This window comes from Nicotiana tomentosiformis, chromosome 7 (genome assembly GCF_000390325.3).
Source record: "Nicotiana tomentosiformis chromosome 7, ASM39032v3, whole genome shotgun sequence".
Taxonomy (NCBI): Eukaryota; Viridiplantae; Streptophyta; class Magnoliopsida; order Solanales; family Solanaceae; genus Nicotiana; species Nicotiana tomentosiformis.
This window is the reverse complement of record NC_090818.1, coordinates 64,308,548-64,326,653: the sequence shown is the minus strand read 5'-3', so window position 1 is coordinate 64,326,653 and position 18,106 is coordinate 64,308,548. Positions and strand designations below refer to the sequence as shown.

Below are 18,106 nucleotides of genomic sequence, written 5' to 3'. Positions count from 1 at the left end.
CAATGGATCGTTGTATTGCTTCTCTTTGACTTCCACAACAAGCGATGATTCAGCCCAATTTTGCACAATTACCCCTCCTTCACTAGAGTCCGTAAGACGAACTCCCAAACTAGCCAATCAGTGAACTTCTTTTGCCAATGGCCTTTGATATGCCTCCAAGTGTGCTAAGCTACCCATACATTTTCTGCTAAGAGCATCCGCCACAACATTAGCCTTCCCTGGATGGTATAAAATATCAATGTCATAATCCTTGAGTAATTCAAGCCATCTTCTCTGCCTCAGATTCAATTCCTTCTATTTGAAAATATATTGAAGGCTCTTTTGGTCCGTGAATATATCCACATGGACCCCATATAAATAATGATGCCAAAGTTTCAATGCAAATACCACTGCCGCAAGTTTTAAATCATGTGTTGGATAGTTCTTTTCATGATTATTTAGTTGCCTAGAAGCATAAGCTATCACCATCCCATGTTGCATTAATACACACCCAAGCCCGATTATTGAAGCATCACAATATACCACAAATACATCTATACCCTCTGGTAGAGTCAACACCGGCATCGTAGTCAATCTTGCTTTCATTTGCTGGAAACTCCTTTCACAAGCATCTGACCATTGGAACTTAATTGCCTTCTGCGTCAATTTAGTCAATGGAGAGGCAAGAGTAGAAAACCCCTCCACAAACTTTCTGTAATACCCAGCTAAGCCTAAGAAACTGTGAATCTCTGTTGGAGTTGTAGGCCTCGGCCAATTCTTCACAGCTGAAATTTTCTGAGGATCAACCTTAATTCCCTCACTAGAAACTACATGACCCAAGAATATGACTGATTCAAGCCAAAATTCACATTTTGAAAACTTTACATATAACTGGTGCTGATGCAGGGTTTGTAGAACTACCCTGAGATGATCGGCATAGTCCTCTTGACTTTGTGAATATACAAGAATATCGTCAATGAACACTATCACAAAGGAGTCGAGGAATGGCTTAAAAACTCAATTCATAAGATCCATGAAGGCTGCTGGGGCATTTGTTAGCCCAAAAGACATCACCAGAAATTCAAAATGCCCATACCGGGTCCTAAAAGTTGTTTTCGAAATATCCCGCTCCCTGATCTTCAATTAGTGATACCCGGATCGTAAATCAATTTTGGAGAAGTACTTAGCACTTTGCAATTGGTCAAACAAGTCATCTATCCTTGGCAGTGGGTACTTATTTTTATTGTTAACTTATTAAGCTGCCGATAGTCAATACACATACGTAGTGACCCATCTTTCTTTCTTACAAAAAGGACCGGTGCACCCTAAGGCGACACACTTGGCCGGTTAAAAACCTTTTCTAACAAATCTCTCAATTGCTCCTTTAGCTCTTTCAATTCTGTCGGTGCCATTCTGTAGGGTGGAATAGATATAGGATACGTGTCTGGCATCACATCAATCCCAAAATCAATCTCCCTATCTGGTGGGATCCCAGGGAGTTCATCCGGAAATACTCCCGGAAATTCATTCACAACAGGCACGAACTCAAGTGTAGGTGCCTTAGCATCGGAGTCCGTAACTCCGACCAAATGGTAAATACATCCCTTATTGATCATTTTCGTGGCCTTAAGGTAAGAAATAAACCTACCCTTTGGCACTACATCATCACCCTTCCTCTCAATAACTGGCTCATTTGGAAATTCAAACCTAATAGATCTGGTTCGGCAATCAAGCTTGGCAAAACAAGAGTAAAGCCAATCCATCCCCATTATCACATCCAAATCGACCATTCTCAATTCAATAAGATCGGCCACGGTGCCCCGACCACGCAATGTGACTACACAATCCCTATAAACCCGTGCGACCAAAATAGACTCACCAACCGGAGTAGATACAGAGAACGTCTCATAAAGCTGTTCTGGTTCTATCCCAAATTCCATAGCAACATGAGGTGTGACATATGACAAAATGGAACCGGGATCAATAAGAGCATATACATCTTGAGATTGGACAGTCAATATACCTGTGACAACATCTGGAGAAGCCTCTGATTTTCGACGTCTCCGCATAGCATAAAATCTGTTGGGTCCTCCCGAATTCTGTGCACCACCCCTAGCTGCACCACGCCCCGCAGGCGCTGGGGTACCTCGAGCTGGAGGTGTTGTGGATGTAGTAGCTATAGAATTAGCTGGTTGTGCTGTGCCTCTGCCCATATTTCTGCGGGACGAGCGGCAATCTCTCTGAATGTGACCCCGCAAACCATGCCCATAGCATACTAGTAGGTCCATGAAACATGACCCAAAGTGCATCCTCCCACACTTAGGGCATGGGAGCCTCCGCTGTTGAAACCTTCTGTCGGGCCGACCCTGCTGGTGGGGTCCCCTGTTGCCCTGACTGGGTCCAGATGACTGTGCACCCATCAAAGATTGGGTGAATGATTGGGAAGCTCCTGATGACGCTCCCCTGAATGCTGACCTACCACCACCGGAAGAACCACCAAAGTTGCCTGCGGACCGGGCCTTGTTGTTACTCTGATGCTCTATTCTATTCTTCAATTTACAGGTCTCTGTGGCTTGAGCAAATGCCACCATCTTACCATAGTTCATATCGTAATTTAAGGCAACTGTAGAGGCCTCATTGATAACCAAGGGGCTAAGGCCCTGTACAAACCGGCTCACTCTAGCCTCCATAGTGGGCAACATGTGAATAACATACTTGGACAGGTGCGCAAACTCCATATGGTACTCCCACACATTCATACTACCCTGCTTCAAGCTTTCAAACTCAGCGGCATGAGCTACCTTAGTTTCGGCAGGCAAGAAATGATCCATAAAGGCATCTGTGAACTCACCCCACCTTGCCGGAGGGCTTCCCTCCCCACGGGGTTCCTCCCACAACTCAAACCAAGAGTAGGCCACCCCTTTCAGGCGGTAGGAGGCCAATTCTACTCCCTCTGTCTCTATAGCATGCATAACCCAGAGAGTTTTGTGCATATCATCAATGAAGTCCTGGGGGTCCTCCTCGGGATTAGTACCTGTAAACACTAGAGGATCTAATTGAAGAAACTTGTTCACCCTAGAACTAGCAGATTCTCCTGGATGACTGGAAGAAGTAGGCCCAAAACTCGATCTTTGGGCCTGAGAAGCCACTAACTGTGTCAACATTTGTATGGCTCCCCTAATATCAATATCAGATACACCAGAATCGGAAGCTAGAGATGGAGCTGGAACTGGAATACCAGTTGGAGGAACTGTCGCACCTTCTGTAGGTGTAGGGACAGGTGCGGTCTAATCAGTTGTAGTAAAGTTAGGCAGTATAGTAACTGGAGGAATATTCTCACTCCTCGGGTGCTCACCCGCATCATCAATTATAGAGTCAACTGTCACTCCTGGGGTGATATTGGCTCTTTGGCCAGTTCTTACCTTCTTCTTAGGTGCCATGTACTGAAAATTAGAACGCAGGAGTTAAAGGAGGAACAATCCTACAACAAGCTTTATCGCACGATTAAGAACATGAGAGAAGGGTATTATTCCTAAATTCCCATGTAGAATCCTAATTATAGATGTGGTCGACAACACACCGATAATAAGGACTTTACTAGACACGGCTCCGAGATATCTTAGGACACTTTAATACCTTAGGCTCTGATACCAAGCTTGTCACGCCCCAAAACCGAGGAGGGCGACCGGCGCTCAACCGAGTGAACCCGACCGAGCAAACCTATTAGATTTAATTCTACCCAAATTCATCCACGAATGGAGATAATACATATTTTCATTAACTGGACAAAAAGGTGTTCATGTCTACAATACCCATTCATTACCAATAGTTCATCATTATTAAAGTCTCAAATGGACAAATAATACAACTACAACATAACATATTTTGACTTTCCCAACACCAATACACAACCCACACTATGTCTACGGAGCCTCTATAGATAAGCAAGAGTACAATGATAATGCCGGCAACAAGGCCCCGGCTATACCTCAAACAGAATACATAAAGGACAAAAGATACATGACCCCAGAATGAAGTGGGGCTCACCAAGTCAGCTGGGAAGAAGGTGTTCTGCTATCACTGATCAATACCTCCTGTTGTGGAACTACCTGCATCCATTTAAAGATGCAGCGCCCCTGACAAAAGGGACGTTAGTACTGTCGGATAGTACTAGTATGAAAAACAAACACAAATTTAAGAATTTAGAAATACAATATGAATATGATGAATCGGGGAGACAATAGCATGATATAGCTAACCATTTAAACCAAAGCAAGATTATTAAGATCTATCAATGTCATTTATAGGATTTAAGATGAGATTCTCTGTAACCATCTTCACACAAAGCGGCCCCGCTGCCTCACCCGATGTATGCAGGTGGAGGTGTAAGTACAATACCACAACTCTACCCAAGCGGCCCTGCCGCCTAAGCGGCCCCGCTGCCTCACCCAATGTATGCAGGTGGAGGTGTAAGTACAATACCACAACTCTACCCAAGCGGCCCTGCCGCCTCACCCCAATGTATATGGGTGGATGTATAACCACAGTACCAAGAACCTACACAAAGTGGCTATACCGCCTCACCCCAATGTATCCGGGTGGAAATGCATCAACGATACCAATACCAATACAAAGCGTCTATGTTGACTCACCCCCATATACATATGTGGGTGGTGGTGCCACAACAATACCAAAACTATACACAAAGCGGCCGTAAAGCCTCACCCCAATGTATGCGGGTGGAGGTGCAGTCCCACAATACCATAATCTCTACACAAAGCGGTCATGCCGCCTCACCCCAATATATATGTGGGTGGAGGTGTATCACAATCACAATCTCTGTACCATAATCCCCACACAAAGCGGTCATGCCGCCTCACCCCAATATATGCGGATGGAGGTATATCACAATCACAATCTCTGTACCATAATCCCCACACAAAGCGGTCATGCCGCCTCACCCCAATATATGCGGATGGAGGTGTATCAAAATCACAATCTCTACACAACTTGACATAATAACTTTCACATAAATCACGACTTGAAATTATAACATATGGTTACACACAATCCATAGTTTGGAACACATCCTCAATTTATAATGCAATATGATAAGAGCATTTGAAATACGAATTGAACATATATCTTTATCACAAAACTTATCGGAATACTCGATTTGTAATCAACATCTTGGAGCTTACAAGGATAATGGAAATTCCAATTCTTAAAGAAGAGTTTAGCCAACATACCTCACTCGAGCTTCCTTAAACTCTAAAATATTTCGGAATTCTTAGCAACTTTAATCTATTGTAGAAATATAACAAATTGAACCAAAATTAGGAAGATGCACATGGTTTTAGCTCATTTAAGAATTTTATCAAATACTAGGTGTGCATTAAGGTTTCAAGGTCCTTTAATGGAGGATTCCATCATCCCACAAACCAATCTTTACCATTTTTAGCTCAACAATCTTCCTACACTCTTTGATAACACATGCAAGAAAATAAACAACTCTCATACCCAAGAATTGTCTTGCTAATTAACCATTTTAAGAAAATTTCGAAATTAAGGGTTAGGGTGTAGAATCTTACCTCTAGGATGAAGATCGAGTAATTTTTCCTTGTTAATCTCCAAAGATTTGAGCAAGAATTGAAGAACAATTATTGAAGAACACCTTCTCACTCTAGGACACACTCTCTCACTCAAAAAATATCAGATTTTTGGCCAAAATGACTTAACACCTCTCTATTCCTGGACTTGGGGTTATTTAATGAGTTCCCACATCCGCGGCTACGGATTTGGCCATGGATTGGCCGCGGATTTGAGGCAGAAACTCTCAAATATGCGCAGCCGCGGATTTGGCCGCGCATCTGGCCGCGCATATGACACATGTCCAGTAAAATGGCCGTAACGTGTTGAATACATATCCAAATGACAAACGATTTAATGCGTTGGAAACTAGATTCAAAGGGACTTAATTTGATAGGTTATACACTATACAACTCTTCCTATATTGATAGTTATGCACGTTTGAAATTAGATCTTGTGCAAACTCACTTGAAATTGTATCCCATGATATAATTTTCAACTTGACTTAGCCTTAGGGCTCTTCTTAGATCATAAACCATTCTTAATGCAGCTCATACATATATTATCATCATCAATTGATATCACTCAATATACCAGTCTTGTTCATACCCAAATTAATATAATTAGCACCCGCCAATCTTCTTAATGGTCTTAAAACACTTCAAAACAATTTTGGGGTGTTACAGTGGTATGGTTAAGGATCGAGTTCTGCAGTGGATTTATAATGGGACTTGGAGTATTCTATGTTATTATCGGGTAAGCGGTGCAGTAATGGAGGAAAGGAAGAAATGGCTTCGGAATTACGGGAGGTTCTGCATAATGTGTATACCAGACGGAGATGCTATCATGCGCTGGATAAAGGTATGAGGTGATTCATGGGTATTGAGATAATGTAGTCTTGTGATCTGGGTCACTCGGGATGAGTGTGTATTGAGTTCGATATGTTGTGAATGGAGCTAACGTTATTTCTAAGGCATATCAAGGGTAAATTTAAAGAAGTTGGGTCGGTTGTAATGACTGAATTAGTGTAATTGTGGCAATGGTCGGTTCATTCGGTGTGTAAAGATATAACATATAATTTGTGGTTATACGTGCAGGCTTGACAGCCACCAATAACTGATTGATTTAGGAGGTAGTTTATTCAAATGGCTTTGTTGGGTAAATGGATTCTAGAAGAGTTGTGACGGTTTAGATCGTGGTTTGAGGTTGTGTTTTTCTACAATTTGGGAATTCGGTTGCGTGTTGCATTGGTCCTTATGAAATGATGCTAAGTGGAAGGTTTCTAGCCAGTGAAGTGTTTAATTCTACTAGTAGTTCAAGGGTTATGGTGAATATGTGTATTATCGCGTAGTGGCATGATAAGTGCGGTGAGTGGTATGGAAATTGGAAGTTGAAGATCAAGGTTGCGATTTGGTTTTGATAAGAATATCACAAGCTCGGAGGAGCGGGGGAGGATTTTAGATGTCCAGTGTATGGTGGCACTATTGACGGGTAGTCGGAGGATGGTATATGTTGTGTTAGTAGTGTTAGGGTATTAAAATGTTAATGCCTGGCAAGTTATGTAGAAATAGCATAGTTGATGGCCATTGATGTTTAGATTTGGCTGTTTGTTGCGGAAGGTTGTGGGAGTGTATTCCACGGGGAAATTTGTATAAGTGTGATATGTTGGTCACTTGAGTATTAAAGATTTAAAAACTAAGTATGGAGATTTTTGGGTACAATAGTTGATGTGAGAGTTTGTTTCGGATTGGGACAACTGCTCATGTGTGCCGTGAATAGGGCCATTGTGAATCGTTAAAAGGTTATTAGCCCAATATGGTATTATCATAATCGGTTTGAGGTCCGTTGGTGGGACTAATGTGAATGTGTGCTCTATGTAAGGTCGAATATATTCATTCGTCATAATATTACTTACTAAGCAAACATCGGGCATTGGATGTTATTTTCGCCGTTAGTTATTTTGCGTAGTCTCTATTGTGCCATGTGGGTTGTGCGGCGGTTTGATTATTCACACTCGTAATGAAATCCTATATAGTTTGCGGTGTTATATGAGCAGGATGGCTCTCGAGATGCAGGTCATTTATTGCACCTTAGTCGTGTTTGAGTTTTGTAGCATATGGCGCTATCTGATGGTATTGTGCACTTGGTGTACTTGTGGTTGACATTCGTGTATTTTGTAGGTATAAGCATTTTGGCTTGATGGGTACTTCCCTATTTATTGTCATGTGTGGATCGGGTGGCACGCCGCCACGGGTATGTTGTTTGGATCGGGTTGCACGCCGCAACGGAATTATGTGTGAATTGGGTTGCACACCGCAATAGTGTGATGTTGAGCACAGTTCCCTATATCTATTCATGTGTGTTTTATCCTGTAGTTTCTGATAAAGGTTCATGACATCTTTTCAGTTGTTACATTAATTACGCGGGTTGAATAGTTCTTTCCAAAGTTCATTTTTCCTTATGTATCACATTTGAGTTTGTTGCCTGTTGCGCATTGTTGGCGTCATACGAGATCTTGGTCAATGTTTGAGGTGTCTTATTTCTTGTGTAGCTTATACTGGGTGAGACGAGACTATTAGACCTAAATTCAGTTCAATCAAATTCATATAAGGTATATAAAAAAACAAATATCGCTATTCAGTTCAGAATGAGGTGATAGTCCTTGTCATGAGGAGAGACTCCATGATTTGTTAATTCGGCAAGTGGTTAAGAGTTTCTACGCATCTCTTTTGTCGTGGCAGTATTACGAGTATTGGTGTAGGGCTTATATATGTTATGGGGTGTATTATACGCTACAGATTCGTGAAATTTAAAGCAATTGGGGTCGGAGGATGTTATTATGGGCAACCGACTTAAGTGGTGCATGAGGTGATTTCAGCACAAGTGCACAATCATGTTTTGGTACAGTGCATGGTGATTGGTACGGTGTTCGTGTGTTAGAATCTGGTATCGTGGAGAATTTTGAATGTTGGAATTTGGTTCTTAAGCTTGTTAGCTAAGTTAGCATGAAGGATCTTCAGTGTGTCTCGAGCTAATGTGCTCAACTAAGTGGTGGTGGCACGGGTAGGTGCACGAGGTGTTAAATAGTGATTTTGGACAACTCTAGAACAGTCCTTAGCACATTTGAGGACGAACGTATGTTTAAGTGGGAGAGAATGTAACGACCCGATCAGTCGTTTTGAGTCCTGGCATGTCATTCGGTAGTTCGAGGCCTTGAGTAGCTTTACTTCAGGATTATGACTTATACGTGTGGTCGGAATTGAAATTCGGGAAGTTCGGAGTTGATTTGGAAAGAAAATTCTCATTTCAGAAGCCTTAAGTTTGAGGAATTGACTAAGGTTGGAATTTTGAGTAAACAACCTCGAAATCGGGATTTGAAGGTTCCAATAGGTTCGTATGATGATTTTAGACTTGGACGTATGTCTGGATCGGGATTTGGATGACCCGGGAGCATTTCGGCGCCTATTGTGAAAGTTAGCATTTTGGAAGAATTGCATAAATTTGCGTTAAAGTACATTTCAGTGTTATTGATGTCTGTTTGGGATTCCGAGTCTGGGAATAGCTCCGTATGGTGATTCTGGTATTGGGAGCGCGTCCAAAAGTGGATTCGGAGGTCCGTATGTCATTTTGGGGTCACTTGGCGAAAGTTAGCAATTTGAAGATTTTTGAGAAGTTTGACCGGAAGTGAACTTTTTGATATCGGGGTCGGATTCCGATTCTGGAAGTTGGAGTAGGTCCGTAATATCGAACATGACTTGTGTGAAAAATTTAAGGTCAATCGGACATGATTTGATAGGTTTCGACATCGAATATAGAAGTTTGAAGTTCTAACGCTCATTAAGATTGAATTGGAGTGCGATTCATGGTTTTAGCATTGTTTTATGTGATGTGAAGGCTCGACTAAGTTTGTAATGTGTTTTGGGACGGGTTGGTATGATTGATGGAGGTCCCGAGGGCCTTGGGTGGAATTTGGATGGTTAACGGATTGAAATTCGACTTGGGGGATTTGCTGAAGTTGATGTCATGACTGTTGTTGGTTTCCTTATACGCGATCGCGAGTGGAAGTCCGCGATCGCGTAGAGTTGTTTGGGGAGACTGTGAAATGTTCTATGCGTTCACGATGATGGACCTGCGATCGCGGTGCTGTGGGTAGTTTTGCTATGCAAACGCGGCTGCGGTAACGCATTCGCGAAGAAGGAATGAGGGATGGTCTGATGCCACGTGTTTGCTCATCGCGATCGCATAAGGAGGAGTGCGATCGCGAAGTGTTGAGTTACAGAATGTCGCATTCACGTGGGCTTGTGTGCGGTCGTGTAGAGGAAAATGCGGAGGCAGTGTGCTTAGCCTTCGCGATCGCGAAGGCACTCCCGCAATCGCGAAGAAGGGCGGACCTTGGCTGTGCATAATGTTTTAAAAGCGGGGTTTGAGTTTATTTCATCCATTTTTCACACGGCTTGGGCGATGTTTGGAGCTTTTGAAGAGGGGATTTCATCATCAAGCATGAGGTAAGTGATTTCTACTAGTTGTGAGTTACATATAAGGTTTATACATGGATTTAGGCATGAAAATATGTAGAAATTTGGGATTTTGAAGAAAAACCTAAAAATTGGTACTTTTGGATTTTGACCACGAAATTGGACATGGAATTGGATGAAAATTATATATTTGAATTCTTGAGATTATGGGTAACGTTTTTCTACGAAAATTTCCGAAATTCGGGGACGTGGGCCCGGGGTGAATTTTAGGAATATTACCATTTTGGGTTGGGTAATTAATTTAATAGCCCAATTTCGAATTATTGAGCATGTATTAATTATTTTCATAGTATTTGGATAGTTTCGGAATTTTCGGCATTGAATTGAGACTTTAACGCGACGTTTGTGATTGGGAAGTGAGCTTTGAGACAAGGTAAGTCTCTTGTCTAACCTTGTAAGGGGGAATTACCCCATAGGTGATTTAAATTAATAATTGTTGCTAATTGTGGGGGCTACGTACGCACGAGATGACTATTTATGCTAAAGTCCGGGTAGTTTAGGACATAAATCATGAATTACGTGTGTTAATTGTATTCTTTATTTAATTAATGTATTTGAACTATATTGTGAATAGCTAGGGAAGATAGTAAAAGATTGAAATCTCACATACTTGAATTTTCATATAAATTAATTAATTATTAAAAGAATTTGTACATCGTCTTATATATATATATATATATATATATATATATATATATATATATATATATATATATATATATATCCTCATTCCGGAGGTACCTAAGAAAATGTCCTCCTTTCTTGTGGAGAGGGTCGAATGCCTCGGCAATATAGATGCATATATGGATCGTGCTGCACGTCCCTCGACAGTGTACACGACACTCTGGATCGGGCCGTACGATCTCGGCAGAAATCGTGCCTAATAATAATAATTACACAATACCTTAATATTTTATTACAGCTTGTGAAGCTAATTGAAAATTTATTGGAATCGAAAGAGTTAATTATTTCTACTGGTTAAACAAAATTATTGTTATTGCTATAAATCATGTTGATTTAACTATCTCTATTTTAATATTATTGACCCTTAGTGAGTGTCAAAGTCAATCTCTCGTCACTACTTCTTCGAGGTTATGATTGATACTTACTAGGTACACGTTGTTTTTCGTACTCATGCTACACTTATTGCACATTTTTATTGTGCATGTATAGATATGTCTAGCAGCCTTATGGACGCAGAGGTGTGGTTAAAATGTGGGGAATTAGGTGAGTTGCATTCTATATTACGATCCGCAGCCAACAGAGTCTCCTTCGGAGTTATTTATATTTTTCCTGTCTAATTTGTATTCCTGACAGATGCTGTATTTTATTTTAACTCCCTAGTAAATGCTCATGCACTTGTGACGCCGGGTTTTGGGAGTGATTATGGGTTGTTTAGAAATTTAGTTGCTAAAATATTTATCACTTACTCTATGAGTTCTATCTCTACTATTTAATTGAACAAATTTTTATTTTAAAAATACTAAAATGGGTAATTAAGTTAATTTATTTATGGTTGGCTTGCCTGACAGCGGTGTTAGGCGTCATCATGACCTTTAATGAATTTTGGGTTGTGACACATACCTGGATCTGTACAAAAAGATGTGCATAAGCGTAGTATGAGTACACCACAATGGTACCCAATAAGTATCGAACCTAACCTCAGTAGAGTAGTGACGAGGCTAGGTCAGGACACCTACTAGGATATAAAATAGATAGTATGAAATTGTAATACGGATATATAATGGAAAGTGAATAAATAACTAATACGGAAAGCTAATAGCAAGAACTAGTACCGAAAATCAACAATGAAAATAATATAAAAGAAGCAACTAAAGTACTACAATGATCATGTACGGACAACAACTGCTAGAACAAATAAGGAATGACACAACAAGATATATTTTTCACCAAAACACCTTGCAACATGAAACGAATAGCAAGAATCACATCGAGGTACTTCCTCGTGTATAATGAGATCAAAACCGAGGTACCGCCTCGTATAATCAAGAATCACAACCGAGGTACCATCTTGTATTCACTTTTCTCAATTTCAATCACAATCTTTTCTTATACCGCTGCGTGAGCCTTATATTTGAAAATAAGTTTTGAAAACAGTTTTTCCGAAATAGCTACACGCACTTTAGCCCTCCTTATGATGCCGCATGGCTTCACGTAGTTCCTCTACAAGCAACACGCACATAAGTCCCGCCTTATATTGCCGCATGCACATCAACCCCAAGCCTTATACCGCTGCATGCGCGTCAATATCATATTACAATGACAATTCACACAAGTGCCCATATATCACAACTTGCCAACAATAATAATATCAATGTTCCACAACAATAGCCCGTGCTCCACCACAACATATACAAGAATATCAACAATAACAATGGATGAAAAATGCTCATTAAGATAGATGTTTCAACAATAACCAACATCGCCTCAACGTATCAACGACTTTCACAATTTCAACACCAAATAACTCAACAATGAGAGAACTAACGTATATCCACAATATTAGACAAGACTAACTCACAATAAAAGAGATAATATTCAACAATGAGTCTTAAATAATGGAAATCAACAAGTAAAGGAATAACATGAACACTTACTTCAAGTAATGAAAACCAATAAGGAAAGAGATAACACGAACAATAACTTCAAACAATGAGCATTTCAAATTCCGAGATCGATAGCTAAAAGTCAACCTACGGTCAAGCTTTTCAACTTTAAATTGCCAAATTTTGGCAAATCAAAACAAATCAACCTACGGACTTCCAAAATAAATTTTGAGTATACGCTCAAGTCCTAAATCACGATACGAAGCTATTGGAGTCATAAAAACACAGTTTCGGGGTCGTTTTTACAAAAGTCAAAGGTTGATCAACATTTTCAAATTTAAACTTCTAAGTCAGGAATCAAGGGTCCAAATCAACCCGAAAGCTTTCCGGAATGAATCTAATCAACCCCGCATGTCATAAAAGCATAAACACATATGTGTGAAGCAATAAAAGGAGAAAAGCGACGCAATTACCCAAAACGACCGATCGGGTCATTACAAGATAAAATTTCCTTCAACCATTTTACTTCACAGATTGTCATTACCAGAGAACGATATCCAGCCTCTACAGATATCGAGAGACGGTATGTTGCTTCTTAGTATTCCAAGATATGGGTAAGTCACCCAACGAGACAAACAAACTTGTGAGCAAGCGTCGAGTCAAGGGACAACCAGCCCAATCAGAGTCACACCACCCATAGAAACGTAGATCACATTTGCTTTTTAATAAAATACCTTGGATTCCCTTTCAAGTAGCGAACAACTCGTAAAACTACATCCCAATGCTCTTATTTTGGTTTGCTGCATGAACTGAGATAAAATATGAATATTGTAGGACAATTCTGGACGGATAAATAAGTCGACCTATCAAACGACGATAGCGCTTAGGGTCATCAAGGGCTCATCCACCTACCAATGCTAGCTGATGATTCTATTCCAAAGGAATTCCCACAGGCTTAGCACCTAATAACCCAACCTCTAAGATAATATCCAAGTCATATTTTCGTTGCCTCAAGAAGATGCCTTCCGAATTTCTGGAGACTTCCACACCCAAAATTATTTCAATCTACCCAAATCCTTCCTATGAAAGCATTTGCCAAGATATATTTTGAACTCGATAGCCTCAGGATCATTTTTAGAGATAATCAGATCATTAACATACACAGGGACTTTTACTCGAACTTCACCCTTTTCAGAGTGAAAAAAGAGTAATCAGGGTATGAATGCTTAAACCTGTAGTCCTCTGAGGCAGCCGACAACTTAGCAAACTAGCAGCTCGGCGCTTGCTTTAACCCATAAAGGGACTTTCGAAGTCTTCACACTTTTCATGGACTTGTAACTCGAAATCCAGGAGGCAATTTCATGTACACCTCCTCCTGAAGATCTCCATACAGGAAGGCATTATGTGCATCCATTTGATGTAACTCCCAATTCTTTGCTACTGCTATCGCAAAAAATGTGCGTACGACCACCATCTTTGCCATTGGGGAAAATATTTCATTATAGTCGATCCCTATACTTGATGATTCCCAAGAATAACTAGTCTGGCCTTGTATCGCTCAATTATTCCATTAGAGTTGTACTTTATCTCTTAAACCCACCTGCAATCGAGAGCCTTTTTGTTAGGAGGCAGATCCTCTATTACCCATATTCTGTTATTCTTTAGTGCCTATATTTCTATTCTCATTGCTTCTTTCCACTTGCCATCTTATCCAGCCTCAAAAATGAGCATGTTCATGTACTGAAAGCCCTTTGTTGTACAGAGAATTGATCACAATTCACAAATTGTGTTAAAGGATAAGGCCTACCTGAGTGATGTTATGAAGTGGATGAAGGATAAAATCAACTCAATTTATGGACAACATTAGTAACATAATCACGTAATCGGACCAATGTGTGTTTTTGGCGGTGTCTGTATCCCAACTGCTCCTCCTCTATTATTTCATCTTCCTCAATTTAGGCCCCTATCTCCTGGTGAACATTTACCTCTATCTCGGATTCGTGGTGATCTTCCACTCCAAGCTCGTCTTCACAAGCTTCGATCGATTCACTTCCTCCCCTCGCATCAGACTCCTCATCCTCTCTAGTTCCTCGACATACATTTCTTTATTTTCATCCCTGCTGGTGTTATATGTTTATGAAGCAAAAGGGAATTCAGTCTCATAGAAACCAACATCTCGTGAAATAAGATATTTTTTATCTCTAAATCATACACCTTCCAACCTTTCTTTCTATAGGGATATCCATGAAGACACACCTACGACTTCTACTCGAAAATTTATCACCCTTCCTCCCTTAGCTTCGAGCATAACATAGCGAGCCAAATACTCGAAGATGTCCATATTCAGGTACTCGACCATATAATAATCATAAGATGTCTTTCCATTCAATATTGAAGATGAATTTCGATTAATCAAGTGACAAGCAGTCAATACACATTTTCCCAAAAATTAATTGGCAAGTTACCTTGAAATCGCAAGGCTCGGGGTACATAAAAAAATATGATGATGCTTCCTTTCCACTCTCCCATTTTGTTGGTGTGTTCCTATATACAAAGTTTGAAAAAAAATCCCACATTCAAAAAAATAATTTCTCATACATGTAAACTCTGTTCAATTATCGCTCCTAAAGGTTTTAACTCACTTATTGAGTTGTCTGTCTATCATAACAAAGAAATTCTTCACAGTTTGCACTACTTCTTTCTTATTAATTAATTAAAAAATCCATACAGCACGCGAGTAATCATCTGCAATGGTCAAAAACTATGATGCACCATAAGACGAAGTTGTTCGATAAGGTTCCCACGAATCACAATTAATCAACTCAAAAATGCTAGAAGCTCTATTATTACGAAAAGAAAATTTGTCTCTTGTTTATTAAGCCCGATGACATACCTCACAAATTTTATCCAAAACATCACTATTTTTTCTGAGATCTACTACATGAATTAATTTGGTCACTTGTAAAGAGAGATGACCCAAACGTCTGTGCCAAAGATCTAGCAAGCCTACACCACCAACCTTTAAAGCACATACCCTCTATTTGTTCTAGAAATAGTAGAGTCGATCATTTTTCTCACCCGCTCCAATCAGCATCCTCGAGGTGCGATCATGTATAATACATAAAAGTTTATTGAAAAGGACCAAATAATCTGAGTAGTCGATTAATTGAGATATAAAAATCAAATTGCATGTTAAGCCGGGCACATAAAAAATATTTTTAGGACCAAATTTCCTTCAAGTTTATTGAACCCTCGTTGGTTGCTACAACAATACTCCCATCAGGAAAACTCACAGGACATCATGCAATTTTTCACACATTATACAATAATTTTAAACATCTTGTCATATGATTCGTCACTCATGTATCGATAATATGAGATACATAATTTTTCTTACTAGTCCTCTTCTCATTCGAACTTATCCGTTGGTTATTCAACATAGCAATCAACGTCGGCCACTGCACATTGCTCAACCTCGGAGGCAAAGCCTTTTCTGCCCCATCACAGCTATGGAGATGCCACCTCCCGTGATCTGTGCAACATTCGCCCGATACGCCGCGACACGTCCGTGACCTCCATTCATTGCACCCCTCTGACGTTGTTATTTTTCTCTACCGCTTCCACTTGATTTACCATCACCACGAGGTCTGTCTCCTAACCATTCTGGATATCCAATAAGCTGGAAGCAACTTTCTGAATCATATCCAGTTCGTTTTCAGTAGGAACACATATTTTTGTCCTTCACTTCATTCTGACCTCTATAGGGGGTGTCCCTTGTACAACAAAAGCCATAACATCGCTATGTTCATCTATCCCTCGAGCCATCGTCTTCACACGTTCGATCTTGTACCAATTTCAAATAAACTCGATTCAAAGTTGGCAACGGATCTTGAGCGAGCAAGTTCGACCTTGCTGTTCCATACATTATTTTGTCTAATCCCATAAGAAAAAGGTGTACCTTCTCCTCTTTCCTTTTCTTTTACAAGATTGAACCAAGATCGCATGTGCACTTACCACATGCGCAAGTCGGTGTTTGATTAAAATTAGCGAGTCTTCCTAAAGTTTTATTAATTTTCCATAGTAATTAACTATGGTCATGCACTTTTGTTTGCACTCTGCAAATTCAGCCTTCAACTACTATATCTTGGACCGTTAGAGACCGAGAAATAGTCTTTAATACTACTCCATAAATTTTTAGCTACTTCTATGTGTGGTATAGACGAACGCAAAGTAGGCTCAATAGCATTCTAAATCTAAGAAACTAACAACGAGTTGATGGTGCACCAATCTTCAAGATCTGGAGACTTCTCATCCGGTCTCCTGATTGTTTCGTCAATAAATCCAAATTTCTTCCTCGCCCTCAAGACGGTCCTCATAGACCTTGACCATTCATCATAGTTTTCTCCCTTCAAATCCACATATGTTATTAAAATCTCAGGATTGTCATTAGACGTTATATCGTACTGAGAGATGGTCTTTCGTAGTTTGTTTCGTCACCACCGCTCCCGCCGGTGCGGTGGCGTCTTTTACTAAGTGTAAAAGAGAAAGTCTTGCCTTCTTCTATTGATTAACAAGAATATATATATATATATATATATATATATATATATATATATATATATATATATATATATATATATAAAGTAGTCCTAACAAATATGAAAAAACTAGTCCTAACAAAATATGAAAAGAGAAAACTCTCCTAATCCTAAATATGGAAAACATTCACATGTTTCTTTAATAATACGATTGGACAAAATTTAACTTCTAATTAGTTAGAAATGGGACCCAAATAGAGCCTAATAATTTTAGAAGTTTGCTATACGAATTGGGGGATGGGGTTTTTTTTTGGGGGGGGGGGGGGGGGGGGGCTGGCACTATTTCCTAATCTCTTCCCTGTCCGCCTTGGAAATTGGAATAGAAGTGAAATGTTACTAGAGTTTTTGATCTTGGCATGCCCCTTGAAAAAAATATTAATTCCTAAAAAAGGTGCTTTGAGTAAATTATAATTAAATTATAAATAGCCGGCGAAACAATTTATGTATAATATATGCATAAGTATGTATAATCAATGTATAATCTATGAATACCAGTTAGAAAAAGTAAACATTAAATCTGACGAGTTATTTGTGTAACAATCCCTAAAATTTATGTATTGTTAACTTGATTATATAAAAGGACACTTATTTTGAACCAAAATAAAAAGGTAAAAAAGTCACTTATTATGAATCGGAGGGAGTAATTTAGAAAGTTTTATCATCCAAGTGCTAATTCAATGGATGGAACAGATTGTAAGTTATATAAGTAGCTGCATTTTTTCGGTAGCGTTGGTTTCTTCTAAAAGTTTGATATCGGCAACTCAAGAAACGTTAAAAAGCAGTACACTGATATCTAAATTGATCGACTTTTTATAAAGATGAAATTTGAATAGAGATT

The 18,106-nt window shown here is 39.7% G+C and overlaps 1 protein-coding gene across 1 annotated transcript; it reads right to left on the bottom strand.

Moving 5' to 3' along the window:
• Window positions 1–117: 117 nt before the first annotated feature.
• Window positions 118–16,495, bottom strand: LOC138895698 (uncharacterized). The gene is made up of 3 exons (XM_070180418.1): window positions 16,427–16,495; window positions 2,831–3,266; window positions 118–218 (listed from the first exon to the last, which is right to left on the bottom strand). The coding sequence occupies exons 1-3, from the start codon at window positions 16,493–16,495 to the stop codon at window positions 118–120; spliced, it is 606 nt and encodes a 201-aa protein (XP_070036519.1).
• Between the last annotated feature and the right edge of the window lie 1,611 nt (window positions 16,496–18,106).